Raw genomic sequence first — 21630 nt, 5'->3', positions numbered from 1 at the left:
CTCTCTGATGTGTTGCCAAGGAAGCAGGAGGCGACCAAGGATAGACTTTACACTATAATGACAAAGCAAAAGCAGGTCTTCTTGGGTATGACTACAAGCTTGGCACACCTGTATTTGGAGAGTTTCTCCCGTTCTTCTCTGCAGATCCTCTCAAGTTCTGTCAGGTTGGATGGGGAGCGTCACTACACAGTTATTTTCAGGTCTCCAGAGATGTTAGATCGGGTTCAAGTCCAGGCTCTGGCTGGGCTACTCAAGGACATACAGAGACTTGCCCCGAAGCCACTCCTGCGTTGTCTTGGCTGTGTGCTTAGGGTCGTTGTCCTGTTGGAAGGTGAACCTTAGTCTCCCAGGCTGAGGTCCTGAACAGGTTTTCTTCAAAGATCTCTCTGTACTTTGTTCTGTTCGTCTTTTCCTCGATCCTGACTAGTCTCCAAGTCCCTGCCGCTGAAAAACATCCCCACAGCATGACGCTGCCACCACCATGCTTCACCGTAGTGATGGTGCCAGGTTTCCTCCAGACGTGACGCTTGGCTTTTAGGCCGGAGAGTTCAATCTGGTTTCATCAGACCAGAGAATCTTGTTTCTCATGGTCTGAGAGTCTTTAGGTGCCTTTTGACAAACTCCAAGCGATCTGTCGTGTGCCTTTTTACTGAGGAGTGTCTTCCATCTGGCCACTCTACCATGAAGGCCTGATTGGTGGAGTGCTGCAGAGATGGTTGTCCTTCTGGAAGGTTCTCCCATCTCCACAGAGGAGCTCTGTCAGAGTGACCATCGGGTTCTTGGTCACCTACCTCCCTGAGCAAGGCCCTATTCCGATTGCTCAGTTTGGCCGTCTCGGAGCTCTACGGACAACTCCTTTGACCTTATGGATTTTGGCTCTGACACTGTGGGACATTTTATATAGACAGGTGTGTGCCTTTCCAAATGTTGTATTTTTATTTAACCTTTATTTAACTAGGCAAGTCAGTTAAGAACAAATTGTTATTTACAATGACGCACTACCAAAAGGCCTCTTGGATGTTCAAATAAATTAAATAAAAATACATGACAAAACACACATCACGACAAGCGACAACACTACATGAAGAGAGACCTAAGACAACACAATGGTAGCAGCACAAAGGTAAAAACATTGGGCACAGACAACAGCGCAAAGGGCAAGAAAGTAGAGACATTAATACATCATGCAAAGCAGCCACAACTGTTGTGTCCGTCTTTGAATGAAGAGATGGAGATAAAACTGTCCAGTTTGAGTGTTTGCTGCAGCTCGTTCCAGTTGTTAGCTGCAGCGAACTGAAAAGACGAGCGACCCAAGGATGTGTTTGCTTTGGGGACCAGTTTACAGAGGAGTATAGAGTGCAGTGATGTGTCCTATAAGGAGCATTGTTGGCAAATCTGATGGCCGAATGGTAAAGAACATCTAGCCGCTCGAGAGCACCCTTACCTGCTGATCTATAAATTACGTCTCCGTAATCTAGCATGGGTAGGATGGTCATCTGAATCAGGGTTAGTTTGGCAGCTGGGGTGAAAGAGGAGCGATTACGATAGAGGAAACCAAGTCTAGATTTAACTTTAGCCTGCAGCTTTGATATGTGCTGAGAGAAGGACAGTGTACCATCTAGCCATACTCCCAAGTACTTGTATGAGGTGACTACCTTAAGCTCTAAACCCTCAGAGGTAGTAATCACACCTGTGGGAGGAGGGGCATTCTTCTTACCAAACCACATTACCTTTGTTTTGGAGGTGTTCAGAACAAGGTTAAGGGCAGAGAAAGCTTGTTGGACACTAAGAAAGCTTTGTTGTAGAGCATTTTAACACACAATCCGGGGAGGGACCAGCTGTATCACAAGACTGTATCATCTGTATATAAATGGATGAGAGAGTTTCCTACTGCCTGAGCTATGTTGTTGATGTAAATTGAGAAGAGCGAGGGGCCGAGGATCGAGCCTTGGGGTACTCCCTTGGTGACAGGCAGTGGCTGAGACAGCAGATGTGCTGACTTTATACACTGCACTCTTTGAGAGAGGTAGTTAGCAAACCAGGCCAAAGACCCCACAGAGACACCAATACTCCTTAGCCGGCCCACAAGAATGGAATGGTCTACCGTATCAAAAGCTTTGTCCAAGTCAATAAAAATAGCAGCACAACATTGCTTAGAATCAGGGGCAATGGTGACGTCATTGCAGACCTTTAATAAGGTAGCAGTGACACATCCATAACCTGAGAGGAAACCAGATTGCACACCTGAGAGAATACTATAGACATCAAGAAAGCCAGCCGGTTGATTATTGACAAGTTTTTCCAACACTTTTGATAAACAGGGCAAGATGATATAAATAGGCCTATAACAGTTAGGATCAGCTTGATCTCCCCCTTTAAATAAAGGACGAACTGTGGCTGCCTTCCAAGCAATGGGAACCTCCCCAGAAAGGAGAGACAGGTTAATCTTGCCACTATAGGGGGTGCTGTTTCACATTAGCATAATTTCCTCTACAGATTAAACTGCCTCGTGCTCAATTCTTGATCGTACAATATGCATATTATTGTTATTATTGGATAGAAAACACTTTCTAGTTTCTATAGCCGTTGGAATTTTGTCTCTGAGTGGTACAGAACTACTTCTACAGCACTTTTCCTGACAGGGAGTCAGATTTCAGAAATTTTTACCCCTGATCTGGAGTCGGTTTTAAGGTGCCTGTAGATGCTATGGAGAAACCGACACTGCCTACGTCTTCCTCTGGGTGTCAGTACGTCATCACGCTTTGAATGGAGTCGATTGCGCAATCAGAGCCACTATAAAACCAGAAAACGTGGAAGTACCTTCCTTTCCCTTCGCGCGTCTTACGCAAGATGGACATCGGACTTGCCTCTTTCCAAATGGTTGTTTAGCCAGTGATATTTCTCCGGTCATGTTTTTAGTCGTTATAGTTGTTAAAAACATCATAATGTAGTTAATTTGAACCGTTTTATAGCAATTTATATCCGTTTAGTGCGATTTTGAGGAATTTCTTTGTCGTGCACTTTGAAGCTTTGGTCACGTTTCGGGGTCTCGGTCGATGTTAGTGGACATTTCGAAGGACACAGGACATCTATCGACCAAAAGAAGATTAGACCCAAGAAAGGATACATTGCCCAAGAATCTGATGGAAAATCACCTCATAGTAAGAAATATTTAATATGATAAATCGTTGTTCTGTCGAAATATTTTAAACGCATAATCCGCCATTTTGTTTGTTATCGCTTCACTTGGCGAACCCTGTATTGCACAGTAAGGATAATTTTAGAAATGTAAATCAGCGGTTGCATTAAGAACTAATTTGTCTTTCGATTCCTGTCAACCCTGTATTTTTTAGTCAAGTATATGATTAGCTTTCGATTAAACTAGATCACTCTGAAAGATGACGTCCGAGATTTTGAGCCTTGATTTGCTAGTATTTTCATTCTATAACCACGGTTTTGTATGGCTAAATATGCACATTTTCGAACAAACTGTATATGTATGTTGTAAAATGATGTTACAGGAGTGTCATCGGAAGAATTCTGAGAAGGTTAGTGAAAAAATTAATATATTTTGGCGATGATTACGTTATAGCTCTCTTTGGCTTGAATCGATGCTCTGGTAACGTTTGCACATGTGGTATGCTAACTTATCGATTTATTGTGTTTTCGCTGTAAAACGCTTAGAAAATCTGAAATATTGTCTGAAATCACAAGATCTGGGTCTTTCCATTGCTATGCTTTGTCTATTTTTATGAAATGTTTTATGATGAGTAAATTGGTCATACACGTTGCTCTCTATAGTAATTCTAGTCTAGTTGTGATGGTCGGTGCAATTGTAAACTGTGATTTCTACCTGAAATATGCACATTTCTCTAACAAAACCTATCCTATACCATAAATATGTTATCAGACTGTCATCTGATGAGGTTTTTTCTTGGTTATTGGCTATCAATATCTTAGTTTAGCCGAATTGGTGATAGCTACTGGTGGAGAGAAAAAATGGTGGCCAAAGAAATTGTGTATTTTGCTAACGTGTTTAGCTAATAGATTTACATATTGTGTCTTCCCTGTAAAACATTTTAAAAATCTGAAATGGTGGCTTTATTCACAAGATCTGTATCTTTCATTAGGTGTCTTGGACTTGTGATTTAATGATATTTAGATGCTACTATTTAATTGTGACGCTATGCTAGCGATGCTAATCAGTGTGGGGGGGGTGGGGGGTGATCCCGGATACGGGGTTGAGGTTCGGTAAAGGTTAAAAAGGTCGGAGAAAGGCTTGGCGATGAACCTTAAAGAAGGTGGGAGATGAGGAAATGTTGGACGGGCAAGGAGGCATGGCTGAGTCAAATAGGAAATCCTGACTTAATGAAGTGGTGATTAAAGAGCTCAGTCATGTGCTTCTTGTCAGTAATAACCACATCATCAACATTAAGGGACATGGGCAGCTGTTAAGAGGAGGGTTTATTCTCCAGGTTTTTAATTAACCGTTTTCCAGAACTTCTTGGGGTTAGACCCACAGAGAGAACTGCTCCTTAAAGTAACTAACTTTGGCCTTCCGGATAGCCTGAGTGCACTTATTTCTCATTTGCCTGAACGAGAGCCAGTCAGCCTGAGTATGCGTGTGCCGAGCCTTTCACCAAATGAGGTGGAGTAACTCTGCAAGAACGCGGTCGAACCAGGGGCTGAACCGGTTTATAATTCTCATTTTCTTTTTGAGGGCGTGTTTGTTCACAATACCACTGAAAATATCAAAAAAGAAGGTCCAAGCGTCTTCGACAGAGGGGATCACGCTGATTCTATACCATTTTACAGAGGGGGTCAAGCTGATTCTATACCATTTTACAGAGGGGATCAAGCTGATTCTATACCATTTTACAGAGACCAGTTCTTGAAGGAAGGCTTTCTCATTAAAGTGTTATAGCAAGTGTCTATGACTAATCAGGACAGGTCATTTCACTGAGCAGCCATTACAAACACAGGCTGTAACACAGTGATCACTAAGGTCATTACAGAAAACACCAGACTGATACCTATCAGGATTATTTGTAAGGATAACGTTGAGGAGAGTAGCCTTTTCTGGGTGTTTGGAGTCATACCTTGTGGGATTGGTAATAATCTGAGAAAGATTTAGGGAGTCCCATTGCTTTAGGACCTGGTCAGGTGGTTTAAGCATGTCCCAGTTTTTAGGTCACCAATCATGTCCATTTAATTGCATTTACCACAGGTGGACACCAAGTTGTAGAAACATCTCAAGGATGATCAATGGAAACAGGATGCACCTGAGCTCCGTTTTGAGTCTCATCAAATGGTCTGAATACTTATGTAAATAAGTCTTTTTTTTTTTTTTTCTTTTTTTTTTATACATTTGTAAAACTTTCTAATAACCTGTTTTGGCTTTGTGATTATGGGCTATTGTGATGTCATTATGGGCTATTGTGATGTCATTATGGGCTATTGTGATGTCATTATGGGCTATTGTGTGTAGATTGACGGAAAACAGTTAATACATTTAGAATAAGGCCTGTCTATATAAGGTTTATATAAGGCTGTAATGTAACAAAATGTGGAAAAAGTCAAGTGGTCTGAATACTTTCCGAATGCACTGTATGGCCTTAGAGAAAAGAGGGAGGTTTGGAGCTTTAGCAACAGTGATCTGACTGGGTGTATTCCCAAGGGAGGGACCTGTAGAGGAGCTGTGTTTTGATTGGTGTATTATTCTGTCTCCCAGGGGAGGGGCCTGTAGACGAGTTGACGCTGGAGCGCACCATGGAGGCGTTGGAGCGTCAGTGCCATGACAACATGAACCACGCCATCGACACGGTAGAAGGGCTGGGCATCGAGTACGACGAGGACGTCATCTGTGACGTGTGTCGCTCCCCCGACAGCGAGGAGGGCAACGACATGGTCTTCTGTGACAAATGTAACATCTGTGTTCACCAGGTAGGAACCTGATAACTATAGAATGTACTACTAATGATAAACTGGGTGGTCCCTGCCCTGAATGCTGATTGGCTGACAGCCATGTAACATCTGTGTTCACCAGGTAGGAACCTGATAACTATAGAATGTACTACTAATGATAAACTGGGTGGTCCCTGCCCTGAATGCTGATTGGCTGACAGCCATGTAACATCTGTGTTCACCAGGTAGGAACCTGATAACTATAGAATGTACTACTAATGATAAACTGGGTGGTCCCTGCCCTGAATGCTGATTGGCTGACAGCCATGTAACATCTGTGTTCACCAGGTAGGAACCTGATAACTATAGAATGTACTACTAATGATAAACTGGGTGGTCCCTGCCCTGAATGCTGATTGGCTGACAGCCATGTAACATCTGTGTTCACCAGGTAGGAACCTGATAACTATAGAATGTACTACTAATGATAAACTGGGTGGTCCCTGCCCTGAATGCTGATTGGCTGACAGCCATGTAACATCTGTGTTCACCAGGTAGGAACCTGATAACTATAGAATGTACTACTAATGATAAACTGGGTGGTCCCTGCCCTGAATGCTGATTGGCTGACAGCCATGTAACATCTGTGTTCACCAGGTAGGAACCTGATAACTATAGAATGTACTACTAATGATAAACTGGGTGGTCCCTGCCCTGAATGCTGATTGGCTGACAGCCATGTAACATCTGTGTTCACCAGGTAGGAACCTGATAACTATAGAATGTACTACTAATGATAAACTGGGTGGTCCCTGCCCTGAATGCTGATTGGCTGACAGCCATGTAACATCTGTGTTCACCAGGTAGGAACCTGATAACTATAGAATGTACTACTAATGATAAACTGGGTGGTCCCTGCCCTGAATGCTGATTGGCTGACAGCCATGTAACATCTGTGTTCACCAGGTAGGAACCTGATAACTATAGAATGTACTACTAATGATAAACTGGGTGGTCCCTGCCCTGAATGCTGATTGGCTGACAGCCATGTAACATCTGTGTTCACCAGGTAGGAACCTGATAACTATAGAATGTACTACTAATGATAAACTGGGTGGTCCCTGCCCTGAATGCTGATTGGCTGACAGCCATGTAACATCTGTGTTCACCAGGTAGGAACCTGATAACTATAGAATGTACTACTAATGATAAACTGGGTGGTCCCTGCCCTGAATGCTGATTGGCTGACAGCCATGTAACATCTGTGTTCACCAGGTAGGAACCTACAAGCGCTGATTTTGCGCATAGCGGCTATTTTGAAGAAGGCTTTACGTGCAATGAGAGCAATGTGGTTGTTTAAGATACGTTAGTTAAATGCACTGGTTATAAGGCGCTCTTGATACGTGCTAATTAACTCAAATGGAAATACTATTTTCTACACGTACCCAGTTCTCTGGCGTTAGAATTATGACAATCTCTCATCCCTCAGTTGAACCCTTCTTCATCATAAATACATCTAACCCACTGTCAATTCAAGGGCTTTATTGGCATGGGAAACTTATGTTTACATTGCCACAGCAAGTGAAATAGATAATAAACTATAAAAAATGACACTCACACAAGATCCAAAATAATAGAGACATTACAAATGTCGTATTTGTATATACAGTGTTGTAACGATGTGCAAATAGTTAAAGTACAAAAGGAAACATAAATATGGGTTGTATTTACAATGGTGTTTGTTCTTCACTGGTTGACCTTTTCTTGTGGTAACAGGTCACATCTTGCTGCTGCTGTGAAGGCACACTGTGGTATTTCACCCAGTAGATATGGGAGTTTATCACACTGTGGTATTTCACCCAGTAGATATGGGAGTTTATCACACTGTGGTATTTCACCCAGTAGATATGGGAGTTTATCACACTGTGGTATTTCACCCAGTTAATATGGGAGTTTATCACACTGTGGTATTTCACCCAGTAGATATGGGAGTTTATCACACTGTGGTATTTCACCCAGTAGATATGGGAGGTTATCACACTGTGGTATTTCACCCAGTAGATATGGGAGGTTATCACACTGTGGTATTTCACCCAGTAGATATGGGAGGTTATCACACTGTGGTATTTCACCCAGTAGATATGGGAGGTTATCACACTGTGGTATTTCACCCAGTAGATATGGGAGGTTATCACACTGTGGTATTTCACCCAGTAGATATGGGAGGTTATCACACTGTGGTATTTCACCCAGTAGATATGGGAGTTTATCACACTGTGGTATTTCACCCAGTAGATATGGGAGGTTATCACACTGTGGTATTTCACCCAGTAGATATGGGAGGTTATCACACTGTGGTATTTCACCCAGTAGATATGGGAGGTTATCACACTGTGGTATTTCACCCAGTAGATATGGGAGGTTATCACACTGTGGTATTTCACCCAGTAGATATGGGAGGTTATCACACTGTGGTATTTCACCCAGTAGATATGGGAGGTTATCACACTGTGGTATTTCACCCAGTAGATATGGGAGGTTATCACACTGTGGTATTTCACCCAGTAGATATGGGAGGTTATCACACTGTGGTATTTCACCCAGTAGATATGGGAGTTTATCACACTGTGGTATTTCACCCAGTAGATATGGGAGTTTATCACACTGTGGTATTTCACCCAGTAGATATGGGAGTTTATCACACTGTGGTATTTCACCCAGTAGTTATGGGAGGTTATCACACTGTGGTATTTCACCCAGTAGATATGGGAGTTATCACACTGTGGTATTTCACCCAGTAGATATGGGAGTTTATCACACTGTGGTATTTCACCCAGTAGATATGGGAGTTTATCACACTGTGGTATTTCACCCAGTAGATATGGGAGTTTATCACACTGTGGTATTTCACCCAGTAGTTATGGGAGGTTATCACACTGTGGTATTTCACCCAGTAGATATGGGAGGTTATCACACTGTGGTATTTCACCCAGTAGATATGGGAGTTTATCACACTGTGGTATTTCACCCAGTAGATATGGGAGTTTATCACACTGTGGTATTTCACCCAGTAGATATGGGAGTTTATCACACTGTGGTATTTCACCCAGTAGTTATGGGAGGTTATCACACTGTGGTATTTCACCCAGTAGATATGGGAGTTTATCACACTGTGGTATTTCACCCAGTAGATATGGGAGTTTATCACACTGTGGTATTTCACCCAGTAGATATGGGAGGTTATCACACTGTGGTATTTCACCCAGTAGATATGGGAGGTTATCACACTGTGGTATTTCACCCAGTAGATATGGGAGGTTATCACACTGTGGTATTTCACCCAGTAGATATGGGAGTTTATCACACTGTGGTATTTCACCCAGTAGATATGGGAGTTTATCACACTGTGGTATTTCACCCAGTAGATATGGGAGTTTATCACACTGTGGTATTTCACCCAGTAGATATGGGAGGTTATCACACTGTGGTATTTCACCCAGTAGTTATGGGAGTTTATCACACTGTGGTATTTCACCCAGTAGATATGGGAGTTTATCACACTGTGGTATTTCACCCAGTAGTTATGGGAGTTTATCACACTGTGGTATTTCACCCAGTAGTTATGGGAGTTTATCACACTGTGGTATTTCACCCAGTAGATATGGGAGTTTATCACACTGTGGTATTTCACCCAGTAGTTATGGGAGTTTATCACACTGTGGTATTCCACCCAGTTAATATGGGAGTTTATCACACTGTGGTATTTCACCCAGTAGATATGGGAGTTTATCACACTGTGGTATTTCACCCAGTAGTTATGGGAGTTTATCACACTGTGGTATTTCACCCAGTAGTTATGGGAGTTTATCACACTGTGGTATTTCACCCAGTAGATATGGGAGTTTATCACACTGTGGTATTTCACCCAGTAGATATGGGAGTTTATCACACTGTGGTATTTCACCCAGTAGATATGGGAGTTTATCACACTGTGGTATTTCACCCAGTAGATATGGGAGTTTATCACACTGTGGTATTTCACCCAGTAGATATGGGAGTTTATCACACTGTGGTATTTCACCCAGTAGATATGGGAGGTTATCACACTGTGGTATTTCACCCAGTAGATATGGGAGGTTATCACACTGTGGTATTTCACCCAGTAGATATGGGAGGTTATCAAATTCGGTTTGGTTTCTAATTCTTTGTGGGTCTGTGTAATCTGAGGGAAATATGTGTCTCTATGGTCATACATGTGGCAGGAGGTTAGGAAGTGACGCTCAGTTTCCACCTCATCTTGTGGGCAGTGGGCACATAGCCTGTCTTCTCTTGAGAGCCAGATCTGCCTATGGTGACCTTTTCTTAATAGCAAGGCTATGGTCACTGAGTCTGTACATAGTCAAAGCTTTCCTTAAGTTTGGGTCATTCAGTGGTCAGGTATTCTGCCACACTACTCTCTGTTTAGGGACAAATAACATTCTAGTTTGCTCTGTTTTTTTGTTGATTATTTCCAATATGTCAAGTAATTATCTTTTTTTCTCATGATTTGATTGGGTCTAATTGTGTTTCTGTCCTGGGGGTCTGTTTGTGTTCAGAGCCCCAGGACCAGCTTGCTTAGAGGACTCTTCTCCAGGTTCATCTCTCTGTTGGTGTTGGCTTTATGGAAGGTTTGGGAGTCGCTTCCTTTTTAGGTGGTTGTAGAATTTAACAGCTCTAGCGGGTATCGGCCTAATTCTGCTCTGCATGCATTATTTTGTGTTTTATGTTGTACACAGAGGATATTTTTGCAGAATCTCAATTTGGTGAATTCTTGGTTGGTGAGCGGACCCCAGACTTCACAACCATAAAGGCAATGGGTTCTATAACTGATTCAAGTATTTTTTTAGCCAGATCCTAATTGGTATGTCGAAATTTTGTTCCTTTTGATGGCATAGGAGGCCCTTCTTGCCTTGTCTCTCAGATCGTTCACAGCTTTGTGGAAGTTACCGTTGGCGCTGATGTTTAGGCCGAGGTAGGTATTATTTTTTTGTGTGCTCTAAGGCAACGGTGTCTAGATGGAATTTGTATTTGTTGTCTTGGCAGCTACCCTTTTTTGGAACACCATTATTTTTGTCTTAGAGATTTACTGTCATGGCCCAGGTCTGCTGTAGGCCCTCCTTGGTTGGGGACAGAAGCACCAGATCATCAGCAAACAGTAGACATTTGACTTCTAGTAGGGTGAGGCCGGATGCTGCAGTTCGAGTCGGGTGAGGCCGGATGCTGCAGTTCGAGTCGGGTGAGGCCGGATGCTGCAGTTCGAGTCGGGTGAGGCCGGGGGCTGCAGGTCGGGTGAGGCCGGGGGCTGCAGGTCGGGTGAGGCCGGGGGCTGCAGGTCGGGTGAGGCCGGGGGCTGCAGGTCGGGTGAGGCCGGGGGCTGCGGGTCGAGTCGGGTGAGGCCGGGGGCTGCGGGTCGAGTCGGGTGAGGCCGGGGGCTGCGGGTCGAGTCGGGTGAGGCCGGGGGCTGCGGGTCGAGTCGGGTGAGGCCGGGGGCTGCGGGTCGAGTCGGGTGAGGCCGGGGGCTGCGGGTCGAGTCGGGTGAGGCCGGGGGCTGCGGGTCGGGTGAGGCCGGGGGCTGCGGGTCGGGTGAGGCCGGGGGCTGCAGTTCGAGTGCCCTCGCCAAAATCGTTGATATATGTTGAAGAGGGTGGGGCTTGAGCTGCATCTGTCTCACCCCACAGCCCTGTGGAAAGAAATTTGAGTTTTCCCAATTTTAACCGCACACTTGTTTGTGTACATAGATTTTATAATGTCGTAAGTTTTTCCCCAACACCACTTTTCATCAATTTGTTTAGCAGACCCTCAGGCCAAATTGAGTCAAAAGCTTTTTTGAGATCAGCAATGCATGAGAAGACTTTGCCTTTGTTTTGGTTTGTTTCTTTGATTTGACATTTGCTCAGTACATTGTTTTCACTGAGGAAATGTACGAGTCTGCTGTTCATGATAATGCAAAGGATTTTCCCAAGGTTCCTGTTGACGCATATTCCACGGTAGTTATTGGGGTCAAATTTGTCTCCACTTTTGTGGATTGGGGTGATCAGTCCTTGGTTCCAAATATTGGGGACGATGCCAGAGCTGAGGACGATGTTAAAGAGTTTTAGTATTTTAAGCCAATTGGAATTTGTTGTCTGTATATTTGATCATTTCATTGAGGATACCGTCAACACCACAGGCCTTTTTGGGTTGGAGGGTTTGTATTGTGTCCTGTAGTTCATTTCAATGTAATTGGAGAATCCAGTGGAATCTGGTCGTCTTTAATAGTTGATTCTTCTAAGATTTGTATTTGATCATGTCTATATTTTTGCTGTTTGTTCTTTGTTATAGGGCCCAAAAAATTATGCCGGATTAAGTGATATGACATGGCTATTCTATAAAATCCTTTCTCTAATTAATATTACCTAATTGAGCTAATCATGTTTAAAAATATATATATACAGTATATCACAAAAGTGAGTACACCCCTCACATTTTTGTAAATATTTGAGTATATCTTTTCATGTGACAACACTGAAGAAATGACACTTTGCTACAATGTAAAGTAGTGAGTGTACAGCTTGTATAACAGTGTACATTTGCTGTCCCCTCAAAATAACTCAACACACAGCCATTAATGTCTAAACCGCTGGCAACAAAAGTGAGTACACCCCTAAGTGAAAATGTCCAAATTGGGCCCAAAGTGTCAATATTTTGTGTGGCCACCATCATTTTCCAGCACTGCCTTAACCCTCTTGGGCATGGAGTTCACCAGAGCTTCACAGGTTGCCACTGGAGTCCTCTTCTACTCCTCCATGACGACATCACGGAGCTGGTGGATGTTAGAGACCTTCCACTCCTCCATGACGACATCACGGAGCTGGTGGATGTTAGAGACCTTGCACTCCTCCACCTTCCGTTTGAGGATGCCCCACAGATGCTCAATAGGGTTTAAGTCTGGAGACATGCTTGGCCAGTCCATCACCTTTACCCTCAGCTTCTTTAGCAAGGCAGTGGTCGTCTTGGAGGTGTGTTTGGGGTCGTTATCATGTTGGAATACTGCCCTGCGGCCCAGTCTCATGCTCTGCTTCAGTATGTCACAGTACATGTTGGCATTCATGGTTCCTTCAATGAACTGTAGCTCCCCAGTGCCGGCAGCACTCATGCAGCCCCAGACCATGACACTCCCACCACCATGCTTGACTGTAGGCAAGACACACTTGTCTTTGTACTCCTCACCTGGTTGCCGCCACACACGCTTGACACCATCTGAACCAAATAAGTTTATCTTGGTCTCATCAGACCACAGGACATGGTTCCAGTAATCCATGTCCTTAGTCTGTTTGTCTTCAGCAAACTGTTTGCGGGCTTTCTGGTGCATCATCTTCAGAAGAGGCTTCCTTCTGGGACGACAGCCATGCAGACCAATTTGATGCAGTGTACGGTGTATGGTCTGAGCACTGACAGGCTGACCCCCCACCCCTTCAACCTCTGCAGCAATGCTGACAGCACTCATACGTCTATTTCCCAAAGACAACCTCTGGATATGACGCTGAGCACGTGCACTCAACTTCTTTGGTCGACCATGGCGAGGCCTGTTCTGAGTGGAACCTGTCCAGTTAAACCGCTGTATGGTCTTGGCCACCGTGCTGCAGCTCAGTTTCAGGGTCTTGCCAATCTTCTTATAGCCCAGGCCATCTTTATGTAGAGCAACAATTATTTTTTTCAGATCCTCAGAGTTCTTTGCCTTGAGGTGCCATGTTGAACTTCCAGTCAGTATGAGGGAGTGTGAGAGCGATGATACCATATTTAACACACCTGCTCCCCATTCACACCTGAGACCTTGTAACACTAACGAGTCACATGACACCGGGGATGGAAAAATGCTAATTGGGCCCAATTTGGACATTTTCACTTAGGGGTGTACTCACTTTTGTTGCCAGCGGTTTAGACATTAATGGCTGTGTGTTGAGTTATTTTGAGGGGACAGCAAATTTACACTGTTATACAAGCTGTACACTCACTACTTTACATTGTAGCAAAGTGTCATTTCTTCAGTGTTGTCACATGAAAAGATATACTCAAATATTTACCAAAAGGTGAGGGGTGTACTCACTTTTGTGATGTACTGTATGTTCCACCTTTATTTAACCAGGTAGGCTAGTTGAGAACAAGTTCTCATTTACAACTGCGACCTGGCCAAGATAAAGCAAAGCAGTTCGACACATACAGTCAATAATACAGTAGAAAAATAAGTCTATACACAATGTGAGCAAATGAGGTGAGATAAGGGAGATAAAGGCAAAAAAGGCCATGGTGGCGAGGTAAATACAATATAGCAAGTAAAACACTGGAATGGTAGATTTGCAGTGGAAGAAAGTGTAAAGTAGAGATAGAAATAATGGGGTGCAAGGAGCTAAATAAATACAGTAGGGGAAGAGGTAGTTGTTTGGGCTAAATTATAGATAGGCTATGTACAGTAATCTGTTAGCTGCTCTGACAGCTGGTGCTTAAAGCTAGTGAGGGAGATAAGTGTTTCCAGCTTCAGAGATTTTTGCAGTTCGTTCCAGTCATTGGCAGCAAATGTAATTAACTGGAAAGTCGGGGCACCACGAAATAATGTTTATAGAGCTGTTATCTTCCGAATAAACTCTTAAAGACCTAGTAATATTTTGCATCAATAGCAGTCAATATTAATCGTCACCTTATTTCAGTCTCATCTGAAAGTTGTAAATTCTTGGTTATCTTCACGAACCCTGGCTAACAAGTTGAATCAGCAATACAAAATTGGGTTTAATTATTTATTTACTAAATACCTAACTAATCACACAGAATTACATATACACAGAATGAATCATACCTTGATTACAAATTATGTCGTAAAGGAAAACATCCCTAGCGGACGGAACAGATATGACAGCTGGTTACACAAAGAAAGGGGGTTGGGTTTGAGTGAAAGAGCGGGAAGGCTTGAGGAACAAAGGGAGAAGCTGTGCTATCGTAAATACAGTATCTTATGCATTCTAAATGACTGCCCATTTGGAAAAGGAAAATGTTGTGTTGGCCAACAGATCTTCCTGTCCTCGGAAGAATGTCTCTGGTGGTAAATTGGATACGTTGTAGTAACGTCGTTGTGTGGTAGACGGGATACTCTGTCCGTCCTTTCCTAGCCCACGTTTGCAGCTGCTATTGCTAACTCAACGGCTAGGAGGTATCACTTCTGTAGCGAATAAGAGTTCAAAGTTCATACCATTCGCAACCAAAGCTCACGCTGAGGTTGGCTTCGTTCTGTAGTTATTATCTGAATCCTTCTGACATCGGATCGTCATCCTAATGTACCCGGAACAGAAAGTTATATTGTCGTCAAGGCTTTATATAGGAAGGGAGAGGAGGGCGTGTTTCATAGTTTATAACCAATGTCTCTTCACGTGGGCGGGCCACCGAGTCGGGTCTAATTCACTCATGAAAACCCAATTCTCACATTTTAGAAGCTAATATCACATTTCATCCCCTCACAAATAATTTCATATTCAAACATTTAAATTGCACAACAATTCCATGTGAATCTGATAACTATAATGTGTAGACTTTCCACTGTACCGTTTATGTCATCCTATCATTGATGAGAATGTCTCAGATGACAACCGAACTGACATCATATTCATATGTTCAACTGGTTGGATTACCAAAATATGGTTAATTTCCCCCTCACCTTCTGATGTTCCCAGAATCTCTATGTTAACCAAGGGATTTTCAATAGTCACATCAGTAGGGTAGAGAGAGGAAAAAAGGGGGCAGAGGTATTTATGACTGTCATAAACCTACCCAGCGCCATGACACTTACATCTCGGTTTTGGATAGATAACTCTTCGTGTTTTAGTGTTTACCACTTCTGGGAAAATTGGAAGTCTATGGATTCTTCAATTACTTTGAGCTGATTTCTGACGTGCTGTTCCTCCCCACCCGTAGTGTATATCTGTATTGTTTTAGTGATTCCCCATCCTCAGGTCTCCTCTCCCTGTCTGCCTGTTAACTTACTGTCTCTCCTGCCCAGGCGTGTTATGGTATAGTGAAGGTACCAGATGGTAACTGGCTGTGCAGGACGTGTGTCCTGGGCATCGACCCCCAGTGCCAGCTGTGCCCCATCAAGGGAGGGGCGATGAAGGCTACGAGGGCGGGCACCAAGTGGGCACACGTCAGCTGTGCCCTGTGGATCCCTGAGGTAAAAATAAACACCTTTTTATGCATTCATCTGTCTGTCAGAATGTGGTGTTAAAACAGTAAAGCTGACTGACGGGACGGTCCTGTGTATCTCTAGCTGACTGACGGTACGGTCCTGTGTATCTCTAGCTGACTGACGGTACGGTCCTGTGTATCTCTAGCTGACTGACGGTACGGTCCTGTGTATCTCTAGCTGACTGACGGTACGGTCCTGTGTATCTCTAGCTGACTGACGGTCCTGTGTATCTCTAGCTGACTGACGGTCCTGTATATCTCTAGCTGACTGACGGTCCTGTATATCTCTAGCTGACTGACGGTCCTGTGTATCTCTAGCTGACTGACGGTACGGTCCTGTATATCTCTAGCTGACTGACGGTACGGTCCTGTATATCTCTAGCTGACTGACGGTACGGTCCTGTATATCTCTAGCTGACTGACGGTACGGTCCTGTATATCTCTAGCTGACTGACGGTACGGTCCTGTGTATCTCTAGCTGACTGACGGGACGGTCCTGTGTATCTCTAGCTGACTGACGGTCCTGTGTATCTCTAGCTGACTGACGGTCCTGTGTATCTCTAGCTGACTGACGGTACGGTCCTGTATATCTCTAGCTGACTGACGGTACGGTCCTGTATATCTCTAGCTGACTGACGGTACGGTCCTGTGTATCTCTAGCTGACTGACGGTACGGTCCTGTATATCTCTAGCTGACTGACGGTACGGTCCTGTATATCTCTAGCTGACTGACGGTCCTGTGTATCTCTAGCTGACTGACGGTACGGTCCTGTGTATCTCTAGCTGACTGACGGTACGGTCCTGTATATCTCTAGCTGACTGACGGTACGGTCCTGTATATCTCTAGCTGACTGACGGTACGGTCCTGTATATCTCTAGCTGACTGACGGTACGGTCCTGTATATCTCTAGCTGACTGACGGTACGGTCCTGTGTATCTCTAGCTGACTGACGGTCCTGTGTATCTCTAGCTGACTGACGGTCCTGTGTATCTCTAGCTGACTGACGGTACGGTCCTGTATATCTCTAGCTGACCGACGGGACGGTCCTGTGTATCTCTAGCTGACTGACGGTCCTGTGTATCTCTAGCTGACTGACGGTCCTGTGTATCTCTAGCTGACTGACGGTCCTGTGTATCTCTAGCTGACTGACGGTCCTGTGTATCTCTAGCTGACTGACGGTCCTGTGTATCTCTAGCTGACTGACGGTCCTGTGTATCTCTAGCTGACTGACGGTCCTGTGTATCTCTAGCTGACTGACGGTACGGTCCTGTGTATCTCTAGCTGACTGACGGTCCTGTATATCTCTAGCTGACTGACGGTCCTGTGTATCTCTAGCTGACTGACGGTACGGTCCTGTGTATCTCTAGCTGACTGACGGTCCTGTGTATCTCTAGCTGACTGACGGTCCTGTGTATCTCTCGCTGACTGACGGTACGGTCCTGTGTATCTCTCGCTGACTGACGGTACGGTCCTGTGTATCTCTAGCTGACTGACGGTACGGTCCTGTGTATCTCTAGCTGACTGACGGTACGGTCCTGTGTATCTCTAGCTGACTGACGTCCTGTGTATCTCTAGCTGACTGACGGTCCTGTATATCTCTAGCTGACTGACGGTCCTGTATATCTCTAGCTGACTGACGGTCCTGTGTATCTCTAGCTGACTGACGGTACGGTCCTGTATATCTCTAGCTGACTGACGGTACGGTCCTGTATATCTCTAGCTGACTGACGGTACGGTCCTGTATATCTCTAGCTGACTGACGGTACGGTCCTGTATATCTCTAGCTGACTGACGGTACGGTCCTGTGTATCTCTAGCTGACTGACGGGACGGTCCTGTGTATCTCTAGCTGACTGACGGTCCTGTGTATCTCTAGCTGACTGACGGTCCTGTGTATCTCTAGCTGACTGACGGTACGGTCCTGTATATCTCTAGCTGACTGACGGTACGGTCCTGTATATCTCTAGCTGACTGACGGTACGGTCCTGTATATCTCTAGCTGACTGACGGTACGGTCCTGTATATCTCTAGCTGACTGACGGTCCTGTGTATCTCTAGCTGACTTACGGTCCTGTGTATCTCTAGCTGACTGACGGTACGGTCCTGTGTATCTCTAGCTGACTGACGGTACGGTCCTGTATATCTCTAGCTGACTGACGTACGGTCCTGTATTCTCTAGCTGACTGACGGTACGGTCCTGTATATCTCTAGCTGACTGACGGTACGTCCTGTGTATATCTCTAGCTGACTGACTGGTACGGTCCCTGTGTATCTCTAGCTGACTGACCGGTCCTGTGTATCTCTAGCTGACTGACGGTCCTGTGTATCTCCTAGCTGACTGACGGTACGGTCCTGTATATCTCTAGCTGACTGACGGTACGGTCCTGTGTATCTCTAGCTGACTGACGACGGTCCTGTGTATCTCTAGCTGACTGACGGTCCCTGTGTATCTCTAGCTGCTGACGGTCCTGTTATCTCTAGCTGACTGACGGTCCTGTGTATCTCTAGCTGACTGACGGTCCTGTGTATCTCTAGCTGACTGACGACGGTCCTGTGTATCTCTAGCTGACTGACGTACGGTCCTGTGTATCTCTAGCTGACTGAGGCGGTCCTGTATATCTCTAGCTGACTGACGGGTCCTGTGTATCTCTAGCTGACTGACGGTACGGTCCTGTGTATCTCTAGCTGACTGACGGTCCTGTGTATCTCTAGCTGACTGACGGTCCTGTGTATCTCTGCTGACTGACGGTACGGTCCTTGTATCTCTCGCTGACTGACGGTACGGTCCTGTGTATCTCTAGCTGACTGACGGTACGGTCTGTGTATCTCTAGCTGACTGACGGTCCGCCTGTGTATCTCTAGCTGACTGACGTACGTCCTGTATATCTCTAGCTGACTGACGTACGTCCTGTGTATCTCTAGCTGACTGACGGTACGGTCCTGTATTCTCTAGCTGACTGACGGTAACGTTCCTGTATATCTCTAGCTGACTGACGGACGGTCCTGTATATCTCTACTGACTGACGGTACTTCCTGTATATCTCTAGCTGACTGACGGTCCGGTCCTGTGTATCTCTAGCTGACTGACGGTACGGTCCTGTGTATCTCTAGCTGACTGACGGTCCTGTGTATCTCTAGCTGACTGACGGTACGGTCCTGTATATCTCTAGCTGACTGACGGTACGGTCCTGTGTATCTCTAGCTGACTGACGGTACGGTCCTGTATATCTCTAGCTGACTGACGGTACGGTCCTGTATATCTCTAGCTGACTGACGGTACGTCCTGTATATCTCTAGCTGACTGACGGTACGGTCCTGTGTATCTCTAGCTGACTGACGTCCGGTCCTGTGTATCTCTAGCTGACTGACGGTCCGGTCCTGTGTATCTCTAGCTGACTGACGGGTCCTGTGTATCTCTAGCTGACTGACGGTCCCTGTGTATCTCTAGCTGACTGACGTGTACGGTCCTGTGTATCTCTAGCGGACTGACGGTATCCTGTAATCTCTAGCTGACTGACGGTACGGTCCTGTATATCTCTAGCTGACTGACGGTACGGTCCTGTATATCTCTAGCTGACTGACGGTACGGTCCTGTATATCTCTAGCTGACTGACGGTACGGGTCCTGTTATCTCTAGCTGACTGACGGTACGTCCGTTGTATCTCTAGCTGACTGACGGGGTCCTGTGTATCTCTAGCTGACTGACGGTCCTGTGTATCTCTAGCTGACTGACGTCGGTCCTGTGTATCCTAGCTGACTGACGGTACGGTCCTGTATCTACATAGCTGACTGACGGTCCTGTGTATATCTCTAGCTGACTGACGGTACGGTCCTGTATATCTCTAGCTGACTGACGGTACGGTCCTGTATATCTCTAGCTGACTGACGGTACGGTCCTGTGTATCTCTAGCTGACTGACGGTACGGTCCTGTGTATCTCTCTCTGCTGACTGACGGTCCTGTGTATCTCTAGCTGACTGACGGTCCTGTGTATCTCTAGCTGACTGACGGTCCGGTCCTGTGTATCTCTAGCTGACTGACGTACGGTCCTGTATATCTCTAGCTGACTGACGGTCCTGTGTATCTCTAGCTGACTGACGGTACGGTCCTGTATCTCTCTAGCTGACTGACGTTACGGTCCTGTATACTCTAGCTGACTGACGGTACGGGGGGGTCCTGTGTATCTCTAGCTGACTGACGGTACGGTCCTGTATATCTCTAGCTGACTGACGGTCCTGTGTATCTCTAGCTGACTGACGGTACGGTCCTGTATATCTCTAGGTGAGCATAGCGTGTCCAGAGAGGATGGAGCCCATCACCAAGGTGTCTCACATCCCCCCCTCCCGCTGGTCTCTCATCTGCAGCCTCTGTAAACTGAAGACTGGAGCCTGCATACAGGTGAGCATGGTGATTGGACTGTGTGTTTCTGAACATATTTAGGTGACTAGATATCACAAGTCTCTTGGTTTATTGTTCACATTCGTAGTGTCTTAGTTTTGTAGTATAGTGTGGTTTATCTTTTGTATTGGCTTGTGAAGTGTGTATTAACTCAAGGGTTCTCAAACGTTTAGAGACCCCTTCTGTGATCGTAAATGAATCAGGGATCCCCCTCATAATGAGAACACAACTGCAGTGAGATAGAATTAACATAATGAGTGTCACTATGACTGTGCATGGCCGTCCGAACCAAGGCTCGGGCCCTGGGAAGGAACGTTTTATAGACCCGTCTCCTAGCATCAGAGAGGACATTTAGCCCTTTTCAAGCACGTTTCCTGCCATTCTACACATTTTGCCATGAGGCAGAGAGAACTTTGCAGTTTAAAGCTTCAATTACAGTGCATTTATGTTTTTTTTGGGGGGGGGGGGGGATATCAATATCTGTGTGAGCCTCCCAGGCCCATGTTGCTCTGGGGTAAGAACAGACATTATAGTTGAATAATGACATTGTATCACAACCTCTAACCGGTTACCTCGGCCAAAATGAGTTTCATTTGTTAGTAATTTTTTATATTTTTAAATACATGTTTTAAAAAAAAAAAAAAAAAATGTTTTAATTTTGAAATCTGGACCTCCTGCAGTACCTCCGCGGACCTCACTTTGACAACCCCTGAGTTAACGAACCCATACCTTGTCCTCCTCCCTCCCTCTCAGTGCTCAGTGAAGAACTGCACCATCCCGTTCCATGTGACGTGTGCCTTCGAGCACAGCCTGGAGATGAAGACCATCCTGGATGAAGGAGACGAGGTGAAGTTCAGGTCCTACTGCCTGAAGCACAGCAAGCCCAAGAACCAGGCCTCCTCCGACCCACCAGCCCCCGGCCTCAGCCCCTGTCAGCCAGCCCACAGCAAGCAGTCCAAGGCAGGGGAGCCAGGCTCCGGTCTCAGTCCGGCCCGGCCCAAACCCCCCGTAGACCCAGAGAGGGGGGGCCTGAGGGCCCAGAGGTTACTAGAACTGGAGGAGGAGTTTTCTACTACTTTTTTGG

The 21630-nt window shown here is 45.3% G+C and overlaps 1 protein-coding gene across 1 annotated transcript in view; it reads left to right on the top strand.

Moving 5' to 3' along the window:
* Nucleotides 1–21614, top strand: part of LOC120053594 (protein Jade-3-like) — a gene marked incomplete at its 3' end in the record, with an annotated part of 40016 nt that extends 18402 nt beyond the window's left edge. Inside the window, exons 6-9 of the mRNA XM_039000732.1 lie at nt 5732–5943; nt 15968–16135; nt 20430–20546; nt 21300–21614. Coding sequence (XP_038856660.1) covers nt 5732–5943; nt 15968–16135; nt 20430–20546; nt 21300–21614 — 812 coding nt within the window. The remainder of the gene's footprint in view (nt 1–5731; nt 5944–15967; nt 16136–20429; nt 20547–21299) is intronic.
* Between the last annotated feature and the right edge of the window lie 16 nt (nt 21615–21630).

The sequence above is a fragment of the Salvelinus namaycush genome, chromosome 9, assembly GCF_016432855.1.
Source record: "Salvelinus namaycush isolate Seneca chromosome 9, SaNama_1.0, whole genome shotgun sequence".
NCBI classification, from domain to species: Eukaryota; Metazoa; Chordata; class Actinopteri; order Salmoniformes; family Salmonidae; genus Salvelinus; species Salvelinus namaycush.
This window is presented reverse-complemented; position numbering and strand designations above follow the sequence as displayed.